Source organism: Myotis myotis, unplaced genomic scaffold (assembly GCF_014108235.1).
Source record: "Myotis myotis isolate mMyoMyo1 unplaced genomic scaffold, mMyoMyo1.p scaffold_m19_p_1, whole genome shotgun sequence".
Taxonomy (NCBI): Eukaryota; Metazoa; Chordata; class Mammalia; order Chiroptera; family Vespertilionidae; genus Myotis; species Myotis myotis.
Window position 1 is genome coordinate 15,072,660 of NW_023416313.1, and position 26,048 is coordinate 15,098,707.

Consider the following 26,048-nt stretch of genomic DNA (forward strand, 5'->3'; position numbering starts at 1 on the left):
CTGTCATCAGGGATTATCTGGGCAGGAAAAATATGGCCCTTTCTTTGTGCTTCTGTGAGTTAAAAAAATTATAATGTATGCTTTCTTAAATAAAAAAAATAAAGATGATGGCTCTACAACGAACAACAATGAAATAGCCCTTAAAGGACACAATATCCCGGAGTTATTAAGTAACATCATTTCCATGCTCTGCATTTCAGAGTCTCCACATAAACACTGCGATTGTAGGCCAAAATGAGAAGAGTTAATAACAAATTAGAGTGAAGCCAGTGCAGCCGGCAACCTCGGCATATTGTGCGGAGGCACCTCTTCCCCTGCTCAGCAGCTCAGCACGGCAAAGCCTGGGGCGGGAATCCGGGCCTGGCCCTGCAGGGAAACACAGATGGTGTCCGCCCTGGGGGCCGAGCCCATCCTCAGACCTGGCCTTCTCCCGAGAACCATTTGCTGGCAGAGCTCAGATTTCCCGGAGCCACAGGCTCAGAGGTGCCCAGGGCAGGATAAAAGGGAGCAAGCAGTTCTGGCCTCAGGCAGATGTCCGGAGGGGCCAGCCAGCTCACCTGTTTCCCTCACTTGTCTCTCCCTTTCTTCAGATCCCACCTGCACCGGAGTCTCTGTGACCTTTCTCACTTCTTCCACAACCAGCTCTCTCTGGCCTCCAGCCCCCCTGCCATTGTCATCCCAGCCTCTTACCAGCCCAGTCCCCACCACCCCTTCTCCCTGGATGCCAGAGCCCCGTTCAAAGGGGTTGGGGGTTCAAAGCATTCTGTTTCAACAAGGAAAAGTGAAGGAGAGCAAAAGAAATAGCCGCACACCTCTGAAATAGTGAAAAAAGCGTGCGTCCTGAAATACTACTGACCTAGCATCAGAAAAAGCCCGAATGCTAATAGGGCAATTTCCATGCTCTGCCAGGAGCCATTTTCCTGGAGAACTGGAGGTTCCCCAGGAAACCACGCAGAGGCTGGCCAATCAGCATGGCCCCCCTGAAGGCCTGAGCATGGGGTCCAGTGTTGGATGCAGGCCAGCAGCTGGACAGTGGCGAGCTTCGGGACAGAGTGGTCCAGGAGAATTCCGGAGCCAAGCAAGGACTTTGGGATGCAGGGCAGCAGCCAGGCATGCTGGGAGGCAGGATGAGTGTTTCTGCCACATCTCTATGCACTGCATATAGCTGGGGCCCCCGAGCAGTGCTGCCACCTTTAATTCAAAGGCATGCCAACTCTGGGAGGTGAGGCGTTCGTCCTATGATACTTCAGAGTGGGAACCACCAGAGGGGACAGCTGCATTTTACACCAGGTTAGCAGCGCATCAGCTGTCAGCATGAAGGAGCCTCCCGCCCCCTTGTTCCCTGGCACTTGGCAGAGATCCGTGTGGGGGCTGGTCCATGCTGTTCACCACAGTCGCCCCAGGGCCCAGCATAGTATTCGGAGGTACCCAACACGTGGGTGCTCTGGACCTAGGGGCTGTTTTACATCCGGGCACCCATATACCTCAGCAACTAGACTGCAGACATACGAAGGCAAGAACAGCAAGGGCCCCATGGCGAGAGTCTTTTGTAATGGACGTGCATAGACTAAGAGGGATTCCGGTCTCTTGTTGCCGGGGAGAGTTGGGGAACAGTGTCTTGGGAGACCTGGAAACACAGCTACATTTGTAGAGCTGTTTTCGGAGCCAGGACAGCAGCTCCTGAGAGGTCACAGGCTAAGGAGAACAATACAGAGAGAACGCAAATAAGCCCACAGAACTCTCAGGCTGGAGTGGTGTCACGGCTTGGCTAGGGCAGACCTTGAACCTGTGTCTCCCAGAAGTCTAACTCCTCGCTCCTGGAGTGACTCACTGACCCAACGAAGACTGTGTTAGTCCTTCCAATGGGATCCCCTATTCACCGAGGGTGCATTCAGTTACTCATCAAATACTTCCTGAGGGGCTTCAAAGAAATCCTACTCCTGCTCCTGTCATGTACGCTCCACTGTGGAATCGGACGGGCAAATCCACTGTAATGCAGTAGGACAGGGACTGTAAAGGGGAAACCTACCCGTTGGCAGGGACAGCCTGGGAGATGGAGCTGTCTGCCTGGGGGGCAGGAAAGATGACGCGGGGGGGCAGGAAAGATGACGCGGGGGGGCAGGACCCGAGGTGGGACTTGAAGACTGTTTGCAGGGCAGGTGAGCTGAGAAGCGTGGGTGGGTGAGGTATGTTCTTTGAGGGGAATGGTGCAGAAACACCCTGGGTAGGGTCATAGGCAAGAATGGCAGCTAAGCAGCTAATGTATGCCCAGCACTGTGGAGAATTAGGAGTGTAAGTGGGATACTTACTACAGTGCTTGCACTGCCCTCAACAAGCTTGCAACTGAGCAAGTGATAGAGGCACATACGGGACCACATGGCTGTCACTCAGGGCAGAGTGGATGAATTCTATTCAGACAACCCCATCCCTCACATCCATATGCTACCTTTCCATCCCTCATATCCATATGGTACCTTTCCATCCTCAAAGCTCTTTCATAGACATTATGTCATTTTATGACAGCATTATTCTTTTTTTATGACAGCATTATTCTTAATTGCTGTTAAACCAGACTTTCCCCAGTATATAAATTATAAACACGAGGATGGCTACTATAAAACACACACACACACAAAAAGACAGAGCCCGGTAGCTCAGTGGTTGAGTGTCAACTCCTGAACCAGGAGGTCAGGGTTCAATTCCCAGTCAGGGCACATGCCCAGGTTGTGAGCTGGATCCCCAATGGGGCCTGTAGGAGGCAGCCAATCAATGATTCTCTCTCATCATTATTGTTACTATCTCTCTCTCCCTCTCTCTGAATTAAATAAAAATATATTTTTAAAACACAGAAAATAACAAGTATTAGCAAAGATGTGGAGAAATTATAATCCTTATGCACTGTTGGTGGGAATCTAAAATGATGCAGCCACTAAGAAAAACGGTATGGTTGCTCCTCAAAAAATTAAACAGAATTATCAAATGATTCAGCAATCCCACCTCTGAGTATATATTCAAAAGAACTGAAAGACAAGTTTGAAGAGATATTTTCACACCCATGCTCAGAGCAACACTATTCACAATAGCCATGAGGGGAAAGCAACCCAACTGTCCATCAATGGATGAATGGACAAACAAAGTGTGGTCTACATAACAATGGAATAGCATTCAGCCTTAAAAAGGAAGAAGATTCTGACATGCTACAATGCTGAAGAACCTTGAGGACTTTGTGCTAAGTGAAATAAGCCAGTCACCAAAAGACAAATACTGTAGGATTCCCTTAATATGAAGTATCCAGAATAGCCAAGTCCATAGGGACTGAAAGTAGGATAGCAGTGACTAGGGCCTGAGGGGGGATGGGGAGTTATTGTTCAGTAGGTACAGTTTCAGTTTTACAAGATGAGAAAGTTCTAGAGATCTGCTGAGCAGCAATGTGAAGGTCCTTAACACTACTTTACACTTCAAAACGGGGAATGCTATCATTTGTGTTTTACCACACAAATATGTATACTTGTATATACTTTTAAAATTGGTTGGCTGCCTCCTACAGGCCCCAAGTATACAAATATGTATACTTGTATATAGTTTTTTTTACTGATTTCAGAGAGGAAGGGAGAGATAGAAACATCAATGATGAGAGAGAATCACTGATCAGCTGCCCCCTGCACATCCTATACTGGGGATCAAGCCCACAACTCGGGCATGTGCCCCAACCGGGAACTGAACTGTGACCTCCTGGCTCATAGATCAACCACTGAGCCATGCGGGCCAGGCTATACTTTTAATTCCAGTCCTGAAGGAGTGCCGTGGGAATACTTGGTGATTCTCCTCTGCAGGAGGACACACAGCCCCACCTTTGGGCACCCTGGACAGTGGTGACCGCTCCTGACCGCACTTGGCCGGAATGCAGGGGACACTCTCTCTGCTGGTTGCTAGTGAAGCCCGAGCTGCTGACCCCTCCCCACCCCCTGCAAGGTTCTCAGGGCTTCTTTGAAGTGTGTTGTTAGCTTACAGTGAGGGCTGATGATCCGCCTGAAATCACACAGCGTGGGGAGAGAACACTCTCCAGTCTGAGACGCACACGCATGGCCGCGGGGAAGCGTAGTCGGCCGTCTCGCTGAGGAGAGGCTGCCAAGAAGAGGGACGCTGTCGCCAAGAACCGGAAATTGCAGGCCAGTGTCTCACGCTGTCTTATTTTTTTTTTTTTTCTTTTCAAAATGCCAGGAAAAGAAAATTCCATGAAGTAATTCCCTTAGTAGAAATCAGGGGTGTTGGTATTTTCTTTATATTTCACTAAATATAAAGAAACATGGCCCCACTGCTGTCCTGTCCTGGCTCACAGAGGGCACTCAGTCAACACTTGTTTAGGGAAGGAAGGAAGGAAGGAAGGAAGGAAGGAAGGAAGGAAGGAAGGAAGGGAGGGAGGGAGGGAGGGAGGGAGGGAGGGAGGGAGGGAGGGAGGGAGGGAGGGAGGGAGGAAGGGAGGAAGGGAGGAAGGGAAAGGGAAGGGAAGGGAAGGAAAGAAGGGAGGAAGGGAGGGAGGAAGAGGGAAGGGAGGGAGGAAGGGAGGGAGGAAGGGAGGGAGGGAGGAAGGGAGGGAAGAGAGGGGGGAGGGAGGAAGGGAGGGAGGGAGAAAGGGAGGGAAGAGAGGGGGGAGGGAGGAAGGGAGGGAGGAAGGGAGGGAGGGAGAAAGGGAGGGAAGAGAGGGGGGAGGGAGGGAAGGAGGGGAAGGGAAGGGAAGAAGGGAGGGAGGGAGGAAGGGAGGGAGGAAGGGAGGGAGGGAGGGAGGGAAGGAGGGGAAGGGAAGGGAAGGAGGGAGGAAGAGAGGGAGGAGAGGAGAGGGGAGGAATGGAAAGTTGTGACACGAGTGACTTCAGAAATTCCTGACACATGTGACACTTATCCTTCTCTGACTGGCTTATTTCGCTCAGCATCATACTCTCCAGGTGACCTCACTCATATGTGGAACCTAATGAAAAAAATAAACTGACAAACAAAATAGATCCAGAGACATGGAAGCATGCAACAGACGGATGAATCTCAGAGTTCAGAGGAATTGGGGTTGGGGAGAGGTTAACCAAAGAACTCATATGCGTATATGCATAACTCATGGACACAGACAATAGTGTGGTGAAGTCAGGGCGGGGGGGGGGGGGGGTTGGTGAGAGTGGGGGGAAAAGGAGGGACATCTGTAATATTTACAACAATAAAGATAAATTTTAAAAAAGAAAAGAAGTTCCAGAGACAGTTAAACTCCTTTGTGTCTGCACCTAGTCAGTTCCCACAGCAAGAATTCCAAGCATCAAACACCCAATCCTCGAGTCCATCCTCCGAGTGTATCTCAGAAATGAGAACTGCACTAGCCGGTTTGGCTCAGCGGATAGAGCATCGGCCTGCGGACTCAAGGGACCCAGGTTCGATTCCAGGCAAGGGCATGTACCTTGGTTGTGAGCACATCCCCAGTAGGGGGTGTGCAGGAGGCAGCTGATCGATGTTTCTCTCTCATCGATGTTTCTAACTCTATCCCTCTCCCCTCTTTTCTGTAAAAAATCAATAAAATATATAAATATAATTTAAAAAAAAGAAATGAGAACTGTACTACGATGAGGACGGACTTTATTCAAGTCCACCAGTCAGCAGACTGGACAGCTCGGGGCGGCGGCAGAAAGCACTGCGAACACAGCCCCTATTAACTCGAGTGGCTCAGAGCCCTCCAAAGCCAGCCAGACACTCACTCCCAGCAAGATGAGCTTGGGAGGAAAGGTATGTGAGAGACCAGGAACGGAAACACAGTCACACCAGTCTTACTACTCTTCTATTTATAGACCAGAGGAAAGATACGTTAAAAACTGTACACTTATTTTTTTTTACCCTCAATTTATGAAATCAAGTGTTCTGCGTTTCTCGCAGCCTTGTTAGAAAATGGGCACAGTGTCTAGCACCAGGCTCTCCAGGGTGAGCGGGAGAGCTGTGACAGCCCCAAGCGAGGGCAGTGTGCCAGGTAGGGATGAATTTAAATGAGGACCCTGTGCGCCTCCTCTGCAGAAGCCTCCAACGTCACCTGGAAGAATAGGGGCTGAAGGCAGAATGGGGGTTGGGGTGGCCCTTGGGGTCAGTGGTGTTCACAGCCGGCTGCAGTGTGACAGTCGGCAGCACCACAGCCCGGGAAGTCTTCGGGTTTGGGGAGCACATGATTTGGGTTTTTAATTAAATTCCACTTCCAGAACTCCACAGAGAAGAAATCGTTCTAAATTCTTATAAACAAAACTTCTGAGCTGTAAAAACAACATGAAAAGATTCTACTGAGAGTATTTACTTTAAAAAGGATTGTGAAATTGATTCACTCGTGTTCCCAATCGGCAAAACGACATTTAAATATGATTGGAAATCTCATAAACCAATTTCGCCTACACTGTCCGGCATGGGCCTCCCTCTCCTGGTCGCCTGTCTTGCAGGGTGGCTCCACTGCCTCCCAGATGACCAACAAAAACTTGGGAATTGTCTCTGCTGGGTGATAAGAGCCCTAACACTCAACCAGAGGCGATTTGGCTCTTTGGGGACATTTGGCAACACCTGAGGACACTGTTGGTTGTCGACCCCAGAAGGGAGTCATGGGGAGGGAGGGAGTGCTACTGATACTTAGCGGATAGAGGCCAGAAACACAGCTTAGCATCCCACAAAGCACAGGACAGATCCCACACTACAGAGAATCCAGTCCAAAATGTCAACAGCACCGAGGTTCAGAAACACTGCTTACAAAGAGCTTACTGTGTACTACACTGTTCTGAGTATTTTATATTTCTATCAACTCATTTAACCCAACACTAGGAGAGAGGTACCATTATCACCCCCATTATGCAGATGAGGAAACCGAGGCTCAGAGAAATGAAGTAACTGGATCAAGATCACACAGCTAGTAGGTGTGCTACGTTCAAATGGGGCCCAGGCCACCTGGTCCAGAGGCTATGCTGTCACACGACTCCGCATGGCCTCCCTTGCCTCACTCTGAGCCAACCTCTTTCCAGCCCTCATTCACTCCATCACTCTGTCCCGTTCAGGCCTGCGTCTTCTCCCCCTGGGCCGTAGCAATGGTCTCCCTGCTTCCAGCTCCACAGCCCTGCTTCCTCCCAGCCCCAGAGGGAGGTCAAAAACCCAAATCTGATCCCACCTCTACCCCCCGCCTAAAGCCCAAACTCTTCCAGTGGTGTCTGAGCTCTGGTGGGAATCATTCCTCTCCAGCCTTCTCCTGCCTCCCAACCCCCTGCCCATCATTAACACTGCTGTGCTGTTTCCACCTCCCTGCAGCTACTCTGCCTACAGTGCCCACCCCCATTTACTTACCTGGGAAATACCTACTGACCCTTCAACTATCAGTCCCAGCGTCACCTCCCCCAGGAAACCCCAGGAAACCGTCTCTGAACATCCCAGCCCCTCAGGTACAACGGACCCCTCCCTTCTTTTACCATTTACTTCCACAGCCTTTATTCAATATTATTGCCCTTTTCCTTGCTTTCAAGTCTGTGCCCCAAGGGCAGGGGCTTTGTGTTGTCTTACTTACCTCTGAAATCTAGCCAAGTCACTAAGCCTTCACTCAGCAAGTATCAATGAATGAAAGATGAAATATCCCACAGGGCTTGAATTCCTTCTTACATGAAGCAGAAGTCAATTTCGGCAATGCCTTGACACAAGATCTAGCCATGTGCCCAGAACACCAGGGGTAGCCTCTGGCCACTAAGATAATTATCATCACCCTTCCCCTTTGAGTCCCCTTCCCCAGACTGTACATCTCAGCTTCTCTCCGCTTCCTAAATGACATGGTTTCAAGAGAACTCATGGCCTTACAGGGTGTACTGAATTCCTGAGCAAACCCAAATCGCAAGGGGAGAAGCTGGCCACATTTGGAAAGATTCTTGAGATGCTATTTAAAGTGCACTTTAAATCAGGGGGTCTCAAGCTCAAGTGTCTATGGGTGAGGCATGTGAGGCCCATGAAAGAGGTAGGCAGGTGCTGCTGAAATAGAGAGAAGAGGCTATCAATGGCCCGAGTGTTCTCTCACCTCCAGGGTTGCTGCAACGTAGGCCAGGTTGCCAGGTCTTTGAATGTTTTGAGAAAAGCTAAAAATTTGCATTTTTACACAAGGTTTTTTGATACTGGTAACTTTTTTATTTTTTAATCAACAACATTTGAGCCAAACCAACTGCATTTGGGGACCAGCTCTGGCTGCAGGCTGTCCACTTGAGGCTTTGGCTTTAACTAAAGATTGCTTGAGCACCCAGCCAGTGTGGTTCAGTGGTTTGGCATCGACCTATGAACCAGGAGGTCACAGTTTCATTCCCAGTCAGGGCACATGCCTGGGCTTTGGGCTTGATCCCTAGCAGGGGGAGTGCAGGAGGCTGTTGATCAATGAGTCTCTCTCATCATTGATGTTTCTATCTCTCTCCCTCTCCCTTCCTCTCTGAAATCAATAAAAAAAAAATAGAGTTGCTCAAGCGATTCCTAAATATAAGTTTTTGTATTTAGTGTTGGAAGTGTGCATAGATATATTGAGGGTTGTGGATAAGGCAGAATTTAAATTTAAAGTTAAGCTAGAAGACTAGGGTTAAAAATAACTTGGAGGCATAAATCACCAAAGAGGGTGGGAAAACAGGGAGCCTTCCTAACCGGCGTTCAAAGGCAAGGCAGAGACACACTTACCCGTCAGCAGACCCATTTCCATCAAGGACTGGAACAAGCTGGGGTGCTGGGCTCTCAGCTCCTTCCCCCAGGGGAAGGCTCTGCACATGGAGGGTCTCCCGTACCTGCGCCTCAGGTCCAAGTAGGAGTTCCGCAGGTCACCTGCAGGAGAGGGAAGCATAAGATACCACTCCCCTTAGGACGGGGTAAGTCTCACCTCTCTGCACCCTTTCCCCCTAAGGGGAACTAGAAATAAGAGGTCAGATGTACCATTACTGGGCATGGGTTGGGCTGCATTAGGGATTTGAAATTGGTACGATGCCTTTGCCTTGAGGTCACAAATTCAAAGCCAAGTCCGAGGGAAATGTGCCAAAGTTGCTGATGGCTGTTGAATAATTCTACAGAATGAGCAGCTGGCCTCGGACTGGTCCCCAGGAGGCCAATATCTAGGCCATTTTGTTGGCAGTGTGAGCTGAGGAGCAAAGTCCAACGATCCCCAGGGACACAAGGCGGTAGATGGTAGAAAAATCATCCCAATGCCCCAAACAGATCAGCATGCAAGGCTGGCCTGCCCACGCAGGCTACCTCTCCTACAATGTCATCAGCTATCAATACCAGTTTCTTTCCTGCTCAGGACATTCCTATTCCTATATATCTCCCCCCTCTTCTGACAGCATCGTATTTTCTGGGTGATTCAGCAGTGAGAGCAGTAGCTGGGGACCAGTATAGCCTATTCTTAAATCGAATTGCAGAAGAGACGTCTTTCCACATTTACCTATCGCCACCTCCAATCACTCCCCGGGACCGTGCTATGCAAACCCTATGGGACTGGGGTATGTTCATGACACATCCATTCCTCCCTGGCCTGAAACGGGAAGTTCAGTTCTGGAGATGATGAGATATGGGGCAGCACTGAAATACTCAATTTGCTTTTGCTGATGGCAAAGGCCCCAGAGGAACTTCTCTTCCAGAAGGAACATATGTGACTAACTCTATTGCCACCACATCAAGCAGGAAGATCCCTAGCACAGAGAAATTGCTAAGTGCCAGATCCGAGCTGGAACGTTGGAAGACAAGACGAGACCCGTTTTATAACAGAAACACACCCCATATGAGTGAAAGGATGTCCGCGCAACTCTGAGCAGGCACGAAAGCCTTCTATTTGAAACTCATTCCTTCTGTTACAAATTACCGATGTCTTCCAGCATGAGTCGATTTCAAGGATTGAAAAAATAAAACCGAGCCCCGAACAACAAAGTCATTGTTCAACACTTCTGAAAGCTAATATTCAGATATTAATGGTCCAAGACAGAAGTGCACCGATGGGGAAACGTTTCTAATGATTAATTTATTTTCCAATTCATTTTTATTTTCTTAGACCGGCCTCAGATCCCTTTCTGAATGGGAATAATGAAATGTGAGGCTCAAAACACTTCCCTTTGTGCATTTAAGCTAAACCACGTACAGTTAAAGCTATGAGGCAGGTTGGGCTGTTGTTGGCCGTTGGTCTGGTTGGAATCCAGGTGGAATGGACACTTTCCCTTGCATCTGTCTGCAGAGGTCATACTTCTCCCCATCGATCAAGTCATATATGTTCTATTCCAACCCCGTCAGAAAGAAGCCAAATGTGTTGACACAGATGCACAGAGCTAAAGATTGCTCTCCTGGCCCGGGTGGCATGGCTCAATGGTTGGGCATCGACCAACCAGGAAGTCACAGTTCGATTCCCGGCCAGGGCACATGCCCGGGTTTCGGGCTCAATCTGCAGTACGGGGAGTTCAAGGGGCAGCCGATCAATGACTCTCTCTCATCATTGATGTTTCTATCTCTCTCTCCCTCTCCCTTCCTCTCTCTGAAATCAATAAAAATATATTTTTTAAAAAAAAGATAGCTCTCCTGAAGCTCAATACTTACATGCTTCTTGGCTCCTGCTGCCTTGTTGTACTGTGGATGCGTACACAGACACTATTTCTTGAACTTCTGCACACCTTTCGTAATATAACTTGATTTGTTCAGCAAGTTGTTTCTCAAGGAGGGGATTAAAAATCTATAAGAAGGCAAGAAAATCAAGTGATCAATTGTCATCAAACAAATACCTACGAGGCTGTGTCCGGGTTGATGTCCTTCTCCCTCTGACATTACCAGCTGGCTTGTTTGGACTCAGATCATTCAATCTGGGTTTGCAAAGGGAGGATGTAATTCAAGGACACTCTGGCTCTGGTCACTTCCTCCTGGCTTCTTTCTGTGGCATCTTCTCCCCCGCAGAGCTTCTTAAATGCCAGGCTTTCCCAGAGGCCAGGCCTCCATGCTCTCCTTGCTCCCCACCACATGCTGTCCCCAGAAAATCATATTCCTCTCCCCTTCAGTTCTCAAGGGACAGGAAGTCTACCTGTGCTGTGCAGCTGACTGGGAGCCCTTCTCCTGTTTTCTTCTGCTTGGCAGGCTCTTACTCAACTTTCAAGGGGCAGATTCAAGGTCATCACTTCCGGGAAGCTTCCCTAACAGCCTACCCCACCCTCACCTGGTTGCCTATAGCCATGTTCCCACGTCGGTGCTCCCAAACACTGTGCTCACATCTGAATGAATGCACAGACCACATTCTTTCATGACATATTTGCTTAAGAGAGATAAGGAAGCGCCTTAAGAAAAAAGGCCTGTCTCATGGCCTGACCAGTGTGGCTCAGTGGTTGAGCCAGGAGGTCACGATTCAATTCCCAGTCAGGTCACATGCCAAGGTTGCGGGCACAATCCCCTGGGGAAGAAGGGGGTGTGCAGGAGGCAGTTGATCAATGATTCTCTTACATCATTGATGTGTCTATCTCTCTCTCCCTTTCCCTTCCTCTCTGAAATCAATATATATATAAAGGCCTGTTCCAACTCAGTGGTTTTCAAAATATAGGTTGTGGCAGTGGTTCTCAACCTTCCTAGTACCATGACCCTTTAATACAGTTCCTCATGTTGTGGTGACCCCCAACCATAAAATTATTTTCATTGCTACTTCATAACTGTAATTTTTCTACTGTTATGAATCATAATGTAAATATCTGATATGCTATATGTGTTTTCTGATGGTCGCGACCCACAGGTTGAGAACCGCTGCATTAGAGGGTTATGAAATCACTTTAGTGGCTGTCACAAGCAGTGATTTTTAGAAAAATAAAACACAAAATATCTGAGTACACTGAACGTAGCAAGGGTGTGTATATGTATGTGTATATATGTATATGTGTGTGTATATATGGGCATACATATGTACTGTTCATGATATTAAATTTCTTATTGTGGACCACCTTCAAAAAACAAGTTTGAAAGCTACTATCTTTATTTTTTTTTCCAATTAGCAATAATCGCACCTTGGATAAACCTCATTGGCTACAATATTGCCACTGAGCAAAGCTGAAAGCTACTATCTTAATTAACCTTGGACTCCTCAGCACCTGGCACAGAGCCTGGCACAGAGTAGGTGTTCAATAAGTATTTTCCACACAAATGAATAAATCTCATTTTTTCCTCTTCATAAAGGTCTCTCACTTGGGGTTCTAAGATGCACCCATGGGTGGGAAGGATCTAAATTTTCCTCAATGACTTTGTCTAGTGCCTCTTGCTTTTTCCAGAACAAACCTCACAGGGTCACAGGAATGAAAGAAAGTTCCTTTTTCAGGCATTCAGTGATCTCTTTACAAAGGCAGAGAAAACAATGGCTGTGAAGGCCGTTGTGGGGCAGCCTCCTCCCTGGGCAGCAGCACTGTGGGCAGGCCTGGACACTGGACAGTGCACCTGGGGGTGGGTTTGGAGGTGAGAGCCATTCAACAGCAGCTATGAAGCCCTCTGGGCTGGCCACCTGAGTGTGAGCCGGAGGCCCGAGTTTCTGAAGGGCGTGGTGAACAGAACCTCATCTGCTAGCGAGGCTGCTCTGTTGCTCCTTTAAAAAATGGCATCTAGAGGAAGCTTTACCAAATAACTAAGACTCTTTCCTTTCATTAGTTTAATCACTGGATGGGCAACAGCCTGATAAAAACCTACTCTATAATTAATCCAGTGGTTATTAAAACAGAGGAAGTAAATGGTTTCCATTTTATGAGTACTAAATGAACCAAACATTAACAGAAATCTATTATCGTGTTAGCTAGGGGAAACGACTCAATATTAATAATGTTTGGTGACAGAGCCGATGAGAGATCCCGCTTAAATAAATCTTTTGTTTACACACGGTTCCAGGCCTGAGCCACACGCCCGTGAGCACCCACAAACTTTGCCTCGATCCCTAGGGCTTACCTGTGCAGGGTGCAGAGTGCGGAGACGGTAGTATTTCAGAGGTCCGAAAAACCCTGCAATGCCGGCCACATACCTGCTCCCTCCGATAATGAAGTACCCAGCAGTGTCATTATAATGGAAGTCCTCCAGGAATCTACAGAAAAACACAAAGGCTCTGTGTTTGAACCAGATTTTGAAAAAGAAACTCTTGCATTGACCCTCATTAACTTACTCCAAAGTCCCATAGGCCCTTCACTCTGAGTTCTAGCAGATGAGATGATGGTGGAGTTAGGCAGGCTTGGGCTATGATTCTGCCCTTTACCAGCTGTGTGATCTTGGACCAGTCGCTTAACCTCCCTGGGACTGAGTTTTCTCATTAGTAAATTAGCTCCTCACTTATAGGATCGTTAAAAGAATTAAGTGAATAGAAAGACATAAAACGTCTAGCCGAGTGCCTGGCTTACTATCAAAAAGGAATGGCTATTGAGATGGGTGAAACTGTTTGGAATCATTAAAATTATTTGGAATTGCTGGCCACAACAGGAACTATTTCACTCTAAAAGAAAAAAAAAACCAACTTGTTGAATGGATAGAAGGCATCTGTGGAGGAAAACTAAAAACATATCCTATTAAATAAGAACCTATGTAAATTCAGTTAGGAGGAGGAGGCCACAGCAAGGTTAAAGGTCTTGGCCAAAGACAAAAGGTCAGCACAAGTGACACAATGAAAGTCCACTTTGTCCTCAAAGACTCAAAGGATCAGGAAGGAAAATGGAAGAAGAACAGGGTTAGCACAAATAAAATGCTCAAAGCTGTTCCTTGCGACCTTGATTATATTCGCCAGAGACTGGCGAACTCCAGATGTCTGTCAGTGAGGACTGACCACGCCCGTCCGGGGGCCTGACCGTGCGCTCTCTCCCTACACAGCTTAAATAAGGGATGAGGGCTCAGTGGACTGACCTGGAGAGAGCTCCAAAATTCACTGCTAAGTGAAAATATGAAAACAAAAGTGCAGAACAAAGGGTATACTTTTAACCTAGGAAAGAGGAAAATGAATATATATTTTATTGATTTGCATAAAAACTTTGTAAGTATACAGGAAACAAATACAATATTTCCTCATGGCACAGGGTGCCCTTGGGGATGTTAGGGTGGAATGGATGGGGGTAGAGAGAGAAGCAAGACATCTAACTGTATACCTGTTCATATAATTTTATTTTTTTTAAAACCATGTGTATTAATTGCCTATTTCTTTAAAAATTAAAATAGGAAAGGTGCAATGAGAGCATATGTGAACAGCAAGTGGGTGGGGGTGGACATCAAGCCAGGCAAAGAGCAAAGAGCCAGGAAGCATAGAGGGCAGATGGAAGCAGAAAGAAAGAGCATAAAATGTCAGGCAGGCCGCCAGGAGCCCAGCGAGCCACAGGGGCAACAGGCCAGGGTGATGCTCATGGGGACAGAGAAAGCTACCAGTGCCTGGATCAAAAAAAGCCAAGCAAGGTGAAGGGAGGGGAGAGGGGGGAGATGGACTGACTGTTAGCAAGGAACCTGACCCTTAGCAGGCACACCTGGCTGGAGAGGGAGACAAAAGAGTGACGAGATGGGCCCGAGATGGGCCCGTGCAGACAGCACCAACTGAGGGCAGTTGGAATGAGCGCTCCGGAATGCTCTGTAGACAAAGGCAAATCACATGGAAAAGAAGTGCTTCCTCTCCCGTTAGTTCTCTTTGCAGAATCTCAGAATTGAGGGGCCAGGAGAAGATGACGGTCTCCTCTCCCGACTTTTTTTAGGTGGGACCACAAAGTTATCATCTAAGAGCGTACACTGACTCTGTTTTTCAAGGAAAGACTTGAACTGCCCTCCTGAGACAATCCCCAGCACTCCGTGGATACCAAGCAATGCTTCTGGAGTAAAAGCTCTCAGGAACTCTGCTTAACCAGCCCGCCCGCTCCCCTGATGGCCCATTTCTGCATGCTGGAGCCTTGTTTCTCATTTTATCAATGGGATAAATATAATAATAATACCTGTCTACAGGGTTGTTGAGAGGATTCAATGAACTAGGATTTAAACAAAGCATTTAGAACAGTGCCTGGCACATAGTAGGCACCATAACTTCATGATTATTATTATTAACCTAGTCCACTGTTGGACTTTTTCTACCACCGCTTGAGTGACATGCTTAGTACAAGTCAGATGTGTTTGTTTCCAAACATGTTAATGTCAATTGTATGGTCACTTAATTGTACAATATAATTAAATATTATGTTCCCCAATAAAATTTGGGTGGGGCAGAAGTTCATTCTGTAAGAAAAGAAGTTGTTCATTCTGAGTTGAAAACTTCGAGGAGGCTAGGTTAAAAAATGGTTACTGCTCAGACAGCGTGGCTCAGTGATTGAGCATTGACCTATAAACCAGGAGGTCATAGTTCAATTCCCCGTCAGGGCACATGCCAGGGTTGTGGGTTTGATCCCCAGTGTGGGGCATGCAGGAGGCAGCCGATCAATGATTCTCTCTCATCACTGATGTTTCTATCTATAACTCCCTCTCCCTTCCTCTCTGAAAAAAAAAAAAAAAGTTACTAAAAATTGTTGTGGAAGTAGGACAATTGTAAAAGGTTGGAAAAAGAAATCGAAGACATCTAGATGGATTTTAGGCTCTGATCATTTTACAAGTGTCTTTGTTTTCTTTTCATTGGGAGAAACAGACACTGCATGCCGTTTACTCAAAAGATCAGAGAGAACTCTGATCGGGAGATTCATATTCAAAGGAAAGGCCCTACCTGGAAAGACTGGCAATGGTTGTACATTTCTATCTTTTAATTAAAATCAAATGGTTAAGGTATCTTTTTAAAATAAAACTTTGCTTTAACTGAAGTTGACCAATAAATTACTTGGTGCCTATGGTACTGGGTTATGTTTTTTAGTTTTTCATCATGATTATAATATAACCAAATAGGAGATCTTTCCAGCCTGGTCTCCAACATTTTTCTCCTCTAAAATCCTCAGAGGCTGCACAAACATTGCAAGTGGTTCCTTGATGGGTGCACTGCATGATGGTCATCCGTTTCTCTGACATAAGAGCTGAGCTGGATCTTCTAGAGCCCAGGCCGGTCCCTTTCGAAAACCTCAGACACACCAGCAGACGTCTACTCTCATCTGGACGTGGGAGAGCTTCCTGGGTTATGACTGCAGAGCATGGGCAGCCAATGCTGTTAAACAGACCTCACTCAGGATCAGGAAACAGCCCCAGCCCAAGGGGGCTTTCAGAAGGGAACTTAGAGCTGCCAGTTAGCTGCCCCCTCACTCCTTAGAGTAATTCTCATCTTTAATGTCATTCCCTCGGGACCTGCTCTAAATGCTGACCCTTGTCATCTTCGTAGGCTGCCTTACTCCTTTTCTTCCCAGCATTCACCACAATTTGTCATTTTAAATTTATTTGTGACTTTATCTGTCGAAGATCTGTCTCCCCCACTAGACTTCTTAGCTCCAGGAAGGCAGGGACTGACTATATTTAGTCCGAGTCCAGCACTGTGTCTGCCACATGGCCGCTGTGTTGAATGAGTGAATATAAACTAGAGGGTGGATGGATGGATGGATGGACAGACGGATGGATGGATGGATGAGTGAATGGATGAATGGATGGATAGACGGATAGATGGATGAGTGGATGGATGGATGGATGGACAGACGGATGGATGGATGAGTGGATGGATGAATGGATGGACAGACGGATGGATGGATGAGTGGATGGATGGATGGATGGACAGACGGATGGATGGATGGATGAGTGGATGGATGGATGGATGGATGGATGGACGGATGGATGGATGAGTGGATGGATGAATGGATGGATGGACAGGTGAGTGAATTCGACACTATACGGGTCTGCAGTTGTTACCTGCCACCAAGTGTTACTAGCAGTCTTTCATGCATGGGTAGCACTGCACTTTTGAGCACTTAGTTACTGACCTTCCTAAACCAATGTTGTGGGAGAGCAGCTACCATTATGTTTGTACTTCAAGAACAAATAGAAAAAAAAGGTGAAGAAGCTTTCCTTGGAACCTCTAGAAACATCTGGACTATTCAGTCCACTGGCTTGGCCCACTCTGAAAGTGCAATTCCAAATATCTAATCACAAGGATCCCAATGGGCCTGGAGTTAACTCTTTAGTTTGATGGGAGAGGTTCCAGGGATCAGGGAAGAGCAGCTGAGGTGGTGGGGAGGGCACTCCTGGGTGCGGGCACTGCCAATATTGCCAAGTAAGGAGTCACTTTGGTGTTTTACCTGGGATGTTGGAATGGTATGTATATACCGGGAAACCAGCCCTCATCTCTACAATCTTCTATGACCACACTGATTTTGTCTTTCCTTAATATTGTGATATTCTGTTCATTATGGATTCTTGACATTAATTTTGATTGTAGAAAATAGTGTAGTAAATGTTAGTTACCGTGATTATTGTTATGAGTTGAATTGTACCCCCCCCCCCAACATTCATATGTTGAAGTCTGAACTCCCAAAGGCCTCATAATGTGGCCCTATTGGAAATAGGTCATTGCAGATGTAGTAAGTTAAGAGAAGGCCATGCTGGGAGCCCTTAATCCCATGTGACTGGGGTCCTCAGAATCAGAGGAACTTTGGGCAAAGACAGACACACACACCATGTGCACAACATGTGAACACCATGTGAAGATTAGAGTTATGCTGCCCATGTCAAAGAACTGCCAGGGCTGGGAAAGAGGTCTGGGTCAGACCCTTCTCTGGAGCCTTCAGAGGGAGCATGGCTCTGCTGACACCGTGATCTTGGACTTCTAGCCTCCAGACTGGGAAACAATACATTTTTGTAGTTGAAGCTACTCAGTTTGTGGGACTTTGTTCCAGCAGCCCCAGCAAACTAATACAATACTGAGGGTGGTTGGCTTTGTTTTTTTCCTTTCTCACCTCACCCTGTTCCCAGCTCTGGGACAGACTGTGACCTCTGTGTCTATGATTCAGTCATGTCAGCCTCTAAATTTCTGGAATTTAGAAGGAAAGGAAACCTTTACATAAAAAATGAAAAAGAGACTATGAAATTCGATTGGTTGTCATAAATGTTCTGGGGTTGGAGGTGGGTGTCAAGGGAGAAAAAGGAAGGGATTATTTTATTTTATTTTAAATATATTTCTATTGATTTCAGAGAGGAAGAGAGAGGGGGAGAGAGATAGAAACATCAATGATGAAAGAGAATCATCGATCGGCTGCCTCTTGCCCAACCCCCACTGGGGTTTGAGCCCACAACCAGGCATGTGCCCTGATCAGGAATTGAACCATGACCTCCTGGTTCATAGGTGGACGCTCAACCACTGAGCCACGCTGGCTGGGCTGGGCTGAGGGAGGGATTATTTTAGACTTCATATCCTGAAACACAAAGCCTGAATTTCTGGAGCCCCCTTTACAGGGCACTCGAGGGATTTCCAAAGAGCCACTATCATCCGTTTCACCAAAGCAAAAAACTCTCGGGCCTTCCTATTCTCCTCTTCAGAAAAGAACTCACAGCCACCTGTTATATACAGCAAAACTCACATCTGCCAACTGCCTCTGGGCTGGTCTAAATCCAATCAGTGCACTTGCAGACTTCTGCTCCAGTCTTGGGCTTCGGTCTACATACAATAGAGCTATCAAGTCACCACTGACCTATCTGTGCAGGTTAAGGAATAACACTTCTTTAGCCTTTCATATAACTCTAATCCTCTAATCCAGCCATGACTCTAAGAATTGTTCTATGTACCTAGGGCCTAAAAGGAATCAGCTTGGCTTAAATGCAAACAGAAATGGTGGGGTGGGGGGTGGGGGGAGGCAGCAGGTAGGGAGTAGAGAGTATGTCCCTTTATTCCCCTGTCCCCTCCTGTTTGCTTTCCTTTCTGTAACAATTGGTTTTCAAGAAAATATGGGTTGTGAGGGGCCTTTGAGTGAATGGAGGTGTTTGGAAGGCAGCTTTGTGCTTGGTGTAGTCAATGACTACAGGAGGGAGGAATGACCCCCAACCCTAGCCCAGGCAAGGTGTCCAACTGTCCTGATACATTTTAAAAAATAGTAAATGTTCTAAGCTGGTAATTTTTGTTTCTGTTCTTTAGACTCATTCTTAAGCATTTGAAAACACACACACACACACACACACACACACACACATACTAGAGGCCCAGTGCATGAATTCATGCACCAATGAAGTCCCTCGAACTGGCCTGTGGGATTGGGATGAGGGAGGTTGGCCAGTTGGGAAGAGACCACAGGAGGGCTCCAGGGCATGTCTGGCCCGTTTCGCTCAGTCCCAATCTGCCAGATCCCGGTAGCAAGCTAACCTACCGGTCAGAGCATCGGACCCCTGGTAGTCAGTGCATATTATAGCAAGTGGATGAGCGGCCTTAGCATATCATTAGCATATTACATTATGCTTTGATTGGTTGAACAGACAACCAGACACTTAGCATATTAGGCATTTATTACATAGGATTATCAAACTATGATGAGGTATCCTGAGTTCCTAAAGAAGGTTGCCCCATGGTTCTGCCACTAACACATGCTATTATGCAGGGATAAAGAAGCAAATTCAAAAAAATTATGAAATACAAGGCAAGGGACCCAATTCTCAGTTTCTATAACTCTTATAGAGAACAGTTCTATAAAGATGAAAAGTTACACCAATATCAATAGTTGCATACATTTCAAATTTAGATTATAAACATAAATATGAAGACTGTCTGCTTTTATGTCTTATACTAGGCCAACGTTACCAACCATTCTCAATAAGCAACATTAATATTTTGATTTATTTTTCAGAATCCTTCGTAGAAGATAATTTCAAAGAAAATGAATAATGCGAAGTGCCAAGAAAGAAAGAATTTACAATGCGATCTGGAGAGAGAAGTAGTTTCTCCTGCTTAGGAAAAAAGATTGTGGGGCAAAAGGGAGAGTTTGTGGACAGTAAAAAGGAGAAAGAAAAGAAAGTACAAAGACTAGCCACAGGGCAGACTAGTCCACGCTTGGAAAGCTGAATAAGGAGACGTGAGAATAAGGAACTACGTTAGGGTTGAAGGCTAAGGCATGAAGATTCCTTAACCCTCATTCAGCAACATTTGAATCACAAGAAAGATCACACTTACCTAATGGTCTGATTGTGGTAACTTTTCAGATCCTGTCCAATGCTGGTGGTGACAACTATCTGTGGTGGGAGAGATACACAAGAATCAGTTCTGCCTCAACACCCCACATCATAAATATATCCTGGATAGAAATTACTCAAAATGGGATGCATAGCCTTTTGCCTGATCAGTTTCTGCAAAAATAAAATTAACAGTTTACTAGCCCTGTGTATATTTTATTTATTTTTTTATTTTTTTTTTTATTGCTTAATGTATTACAAAGGGTATTACATATGTGTCCTTTTTTTTTCCCCCTGCCCTTGCCAATCCCCTGGCCTCCCCTACCCCCCAGTGTCTTATGTCCATTGGTTATGCTTATATGCATGCATATAAGTCCTTCGGTTGATCTCTTACCCCCCTCCCTCCTGCCCCCTAACCCTCCCCGGCCTTCCCACTGCAGTTTGACAATCTGTTTGAGGCAGCTCTGCCTCTGTATCTGTTATTGTTCAAAAGTTTATAATGGTCTCTATTATCCATAAATGAGTGAGATCATGTGGTATTTTTCCTTCATTGACTGACTTATTTCACTTAGCATAATGCTCTCCAGTTCCATCCATGCCGTTGCAAATGGTAAGATTTCCTTCTTTTTTTACAGCAGCATAGTATTCCATCGTGTAGATGTACCACAGTTTTCTAATCCATTCATCTATTGATGGGCACTTAGGCTGTTTCCAGATCTTAGCTATGGTGAATTGTGCTGCTATGAACATATGGGTGCATATATCCTTTCTGATTGGTGTTTCTGGTTTCTTGGGATATATTCCTAGAAGTGGGATCACAGGGTCAAATGGGAGTTCCATTTTTAGTTTTTTGAGGACACTCCATACTGTTCTCCACAGTGGCTGCACCAGTCTGCATTCCCACCAGCAGTGCACAAGTGTTCCTTTTTCTCCACATCCTCTCCAGCACTTGTCGTTTGTTGATTTGTTGATGATAGCCATTCTGGCAGGTGTGAGATGGTACCTCATTGTTGTTTTGATTTGTATCTCTCGGATGATTAGTGACTTTGAGCATGTTTTCATATGTCTCTTGGCTTTCTGAATGTCCTCTTTTGAAAGGTGTCTATTTAGGTCCTTTGCCCATTTTTTGATTGGATTGTTTATCTTCCTTTTGTTAAGTTGTATGAGTTCCCTATAAATTTTGGAGATTAGGCCCTTATCAGATATGACTTTGGCAAATATGTTTTCCCACCCTGTGTATATTTTAAGACTTAAGAAATTTAACTTCTCTAAATGACTTGATGTAGTAAAAAGACATGTAAAGCAGTTTTTCCTGGTGGGTTTCAGAGATTTCCAAACTACAAGCCAAAGAGATAGCCGATGAATGTTTTGTGCTCACACTGATGTTTCTCTCTCTCCCTCTCCCTTCCTCTCTCCAAAAATCAATTTTAAAAGTCGTAAAAAAGGAAGGAAGGAAGGGAAGAAGGAAGAAAGGAAGGAAGGAAAGCAAGACGACAAGAAAATGCGTAAAATACTACAAGGAGTTTTTGAAATTTTTATCGAATTCCATGAAAGCCTTGGGGGGTGGGGGTGGGGGACAAAATGGATGCTGCCTGGCTTCACGCACTGCTGTTTCCCACCTTCTTTTCCCAAGTCATTTCAATGGTGACAGTGTTTGTGTCCCGGATGTTATTTGCTGTCATTAACTGTCATATATTCTTCTCGGTGTCTTGGATTCCAACACAAACCCCTGGAGTTAAGAAGCTCTTTCATCCTCCTGGCACTAGCCCAGAGCCAGTGTTTACCAAACATGTGCTGGCCTAACTAGGTTCTCAAAGATGTGCCTACAACACGGTGTCTCTGAAAGACAAACGAGCCCATAAAAGCCAACCCAATTCAGCCATCTACAAAATGAAGAAAATGACTCAAACCAGTGGTTTCTCTAAACCAACCATTCACTTTCATTCAATTTGTCCCTTTAGTCAAAGTGATGAATATGGCCATCCCACCACAGAGATGGATTTTGTGTAGGAAAACAATTAAGTATTGTTTCGGGACCTACATTTTTTAGGCAGAACTGATGGAATGGGAAGGAAACAGATAAAAAGTCTACTAAAAAAAAATCTTTTTTCTTTCCATCCCATCTGGCCTGCCTAATTCTTCTCTCCTGCTTTATCCAAGCATGTGCTCTGCCATTGAATCCTTCTCTTTAATTAAAGAACTACTTTGATTTACTCTTCTTCTGCTCTCAAAGCTTCCATGACACCCTGCTGCTTTGCAAGCAGAAACCCAAATTCCATGATAATCAAGATTCTCCACATGCTAGCCCTGAAGACAGTTTTTTCTACTATCAGTGTCCCGCGGTCTACAAATTTCTACTCCGGTCAAACTGGCTTCTCCGCTCACCCCCAGCGATGTGCCAAGATGCTCCCGGCTCTCCTCTGCCTCTCATTCTGCCCATCCGTAGGAACCTTCTCTGTGGAAGCTGCCCTGAGCATCCCAGCTTGAAGCGCTGTCTCTCGTCTCTGAATCAATGTGAGTCATTTGGCAATTAAGCTCACCTTATGACATTCCTTCACCCGCTTAATGTTAATCCCCAAAATAGTCTATAAGCTCCTTGAGCACAGTGTCTTGCATACAGCAGGTGCAAAATAAGATCTGTGATTTGCTCTAGCATGATTTGATACCTAAGTGACACACAGTACTAAGCTGACCTCCTTAGGAGAAAAGCAGCAACCAAGCTATGCCATCAACATCATCATGTAAATGAGAAGCTAAAACACGGACCACAGCGATGTCACCTAACATCGTTAAAGAAATAAACTAACATAAAAACAACCAACATCTCACAGGCTCTTCTCAGTAATGCAACAAGGACTGACCTGATTTCTTTTCTCTTCAGAAAAAGGAAATGAGATAAACCTGGCCACCGAGGGAGGTCTGCGTACCATCTAATAATACACGAGACACACAAGAAGTCTCTTCCAGTTTTGTTGCCGGAAAATCACAAATCAATAAGAAAAGCCGCTGAGAAAATAGAGTCACCAGGAAAAAAAGGTAGCATACTGACATTGTGTAGATTGAAAAAGGGAATTGTCTTCAATTATAACAGCGGATTTGCCATAATCCATAATATCTGCCTTATGAGAGTTTGAAACAGTTATGACAGTGTTTTATAGTATGAAGTAGATAAACACCCTTCGTCCCACTGGGATTATCACTTAGGTTTGTTAATTATTATTTGTCTGTTTATGCCAAACATAAGCAATTGTTTCAATTGCCGAAAACAGTCAAACCATTTCTTGACTCCACTAACTAATAAATTTCCTGTAAAAAAAAAAAAGCTGTAGATCCAATGACACTATATAAACATGGCTGGTGCTGTGTTAACATTTATCTCCACAAAGCCTACCTCGCCAGGGGAAAAGCGCTGGATTCCTCGGATAATTGTGGCTAGATAGCCGGCTATGTTATTTACTCGTTCACGGTATGGTTGAAAGAAGCACTTTAAAGAGCCAATTAAATGGGATAGGATTCTTATGATTTAAACTTCTATCCATAAAAGTTTGATTGAAAAAGTGTATAGTTGTAAGGAGTTTATCATTTGCCACAAATCTGCTATTAGAGATTGTCTTGCTTCCTGACTTTACAGCCATGCTTCACATTAAGTGATGATGCCGATAGGAGTTGCGGCGCAGCGTGCGTAGGTACCTGGCCTCCGTTGAACGAAATATCCAAGCGAAACCACTCCTTCAAAGGCAGGGTGAATTTCGTCTTTACCGCAAGGTCATCTCCTTTGACAAGATGCATTTGAATATGCAAGAGGCCTAAAAGGAAAATTAAACCTCATGAAAATGACCAAAAAAATTATATATATATGTGTGTGTGTGTATATATATATATATATATATATATATATATATATATATATATGAGTGAATGAAGTGGCTACCCCTTTTCAACAATTATCCTAAGAAGCTACCAGACTAGCTCACATTCCTTCTCCCTTTAAACAAAAACAAAGCCAAAAAGAAAAGAAAAAATTACATGCGTGCATTCCTTTGTAAAGAGACAGCTATTTTAAGCTTCCAGAAAAAAAAAAGTTTAATTTGAAGCCTGCATTTGAAAACCATCACTCTCACTAAATTGCCACGTTGACAGTATCTTCCTTATTCTAGACAGACATATATGCCAATAGACAGAGCATGAGAAAATGACGATATCGTTTTAAGGTTCTGTTTCATACTTACCCTCTTCGGTAAGAAATACAGAAGGCGTGCCGTACATCTCGTTGGAATCAACAAAGTACAGAATCCCGCAGAGACTGGCCTTGCAATAATGGAGTAAATAAAGCCACAATGAAACAGTAAACCTATAAGAGTGAGGGGGAGGAAATTATGCAGATTGGTATCATCCACACACAGGTAATTATAGTTAACAATGACCAAGTAAATTGCTTTCTTTTTAATGAAGGGATAGATCTGCCTTCGTGCTCATCGGGGAGATCAGCTTGCGAAGCTTGGTTTTGGAGACAAAGGAGGGATAGTTATAGAAACTGTAAAAGACAGGAGTTAAGCATCATGGTACTCAACTAGCAGACATTCTACCTGCACCTAAACCTCTGTTTCTGTGCCTCTATGAGAACCTCACATGCCTGCCATTTAAATTCTTGATTAAGTTTTCTAAAGCCAGACATAGAATGAGAATCCGGATTTTAATAAGAGGTGATTTGATAAGAAGCTATTCTAATTTCGATGATTAAAAGAAAAACATAATTAGGGCTTTCTGAGCAATTTTGTCTCTTTCAAAGATAAAAGTGTAAGGTAGAAAGAGCACCATAATCTGCAAATGGCATCACTATATGCTAACTGGGACACATATATACTATTTTAAGGCATACATTAGGGTTGAGTATCATAGTTCTGGCTAACCAATATGGGACAATTAATCTAATTATTTCATTTCTGAATTGGGGCTGTTTTAGTTGAACAGAAAAACTGTACATCTGTGATTTGTGGAGTGAGAATAAAATAACAGCCATCAACTTAACTAGGATAGATTTTAGCCAAGATAGAGGACCCATCAATCACTCAGCAAATATTTGCTGAGCACTTGCTTGATGTCACACACTGAGTGAATGACCAGCAGCTCAGAGATGAGGCAGGGGAGCAACTGCATTTTGCACATAAAACAGGAATCAAGGTCAAAACAAAGGCACAGAGTTCTCTCCATCACCCCAGTAACCGAGTCACAGTTTGGGGGTAAAGTGGCAGCGGCCTCAGGCTCTTTGGGGATATAGCCAAACAAGTCCTTTAGATTATTCTGGGCTTTATAATCTGGCCTCCAAATCAGTGGTAAGATATGCAGACAGATGGTGCCACACAGCTCCCTCCTGACCCACCCAGCTGAGCAAGCTCATGAAGATAAGTTATTACAAGGAAGCTTAGCAAGAACATACGCTCAGTAAAGTGACTCAAGATCTTTCTACAGCCAGCAGCCGGGGAAGAATTAAATCACTCTGCTAAATCCATCCAGTCTGAGGTGAACCAGGAACCATTTGCAGCATCTTTAATTCAGCAGAAGGGAAAAAAATATATCTGAGGTTTTGCTGAAATCAACGATGATCAGAAATGGTGCGATTTCCAGCAGTTCATCCAATCTTCCAAGACAAGAAAAGGCAGGACAAAGGCTGCAATCTGTGCTGGCTGTGGCTGGCTGCCCTCGAAACCCTGCAAACGCCTCAGGCCCCCACACCTTGCCCCCCACCACTTGTGTTTTCTGGGACCGTGACATGGAAGGTCTAAGGCAAATTGAGGGTTGGTAAGTGCAAGAATAACTCAAGAATATTTTGAAGTTTTCCGGTCCACAAACCCTGCCTAAGCATGTAGATCTCAACATTTTTTCAAAGCATATGACAAAAGGATGTTCTTGTCTTCTTAAGGGATTCCGGTCCTCAGGTAAAAGGAGCATGGCCAGCCCTAACTGGTATTCTCAGTGGTTAGAGCACC

At 45.3% G+C, this 26,048-nt stretch overlaps 1 protein-coding gene and 1 pseudogene across 3 annotated transcripts in view; both read right to left on the reverse strand.

The window, feature by feature from the left end:
* The window catches only part of SEL1L3 (SEL1L family member 3), a 107,237-nt gene that overhangs the window by 55,128 nt on the left and 26,061 nt on the right, over positions 1–26,048 (reverse strand). For 2 of the 3 annotated variants that reach the window (XR_004971244.1, XM_036330542.1), the window contains exons 4-10: positions 24,291–24,412; positions 23,752–23,867; positions 22,923–22,991; positions 20,063–20,121; positions 12,946–13,078; positions 10,585–10,717; positions 8,692–8,832 (exon numbers count right to left, since the gene is read on the reverse strand). Coding sequence is in view for 2 of the 3 variants with exons in the window: in XM_036330542.1 (XP_036186435.1) it covers positions 8,692–8,832; positions 10,585–10,717; positions 12,946–13,078; positions 20,063–20,121; positions 22,923–22,991; positions 23,752–23,867; positions 24,291–24,412 (773 nt within the window). In the remaining variant the exon portion in view is untranslated. The remainder of the gene's footprint in view (positions 1–8,691; positions 8,833–10,584; positions 10,718–12,945; positions 13,079–20,062; positions 20,122–22,922; positions 22,992–23,751; positions 23,868–24,290; positions 24,413–26,048) is intronic. The other variant, XM_036330552.1, reaches the window with a different exon arrangement.
* LOC118661073 lies at positions 11,948–12,068 on the reverse strand (annotated as a pseudogene).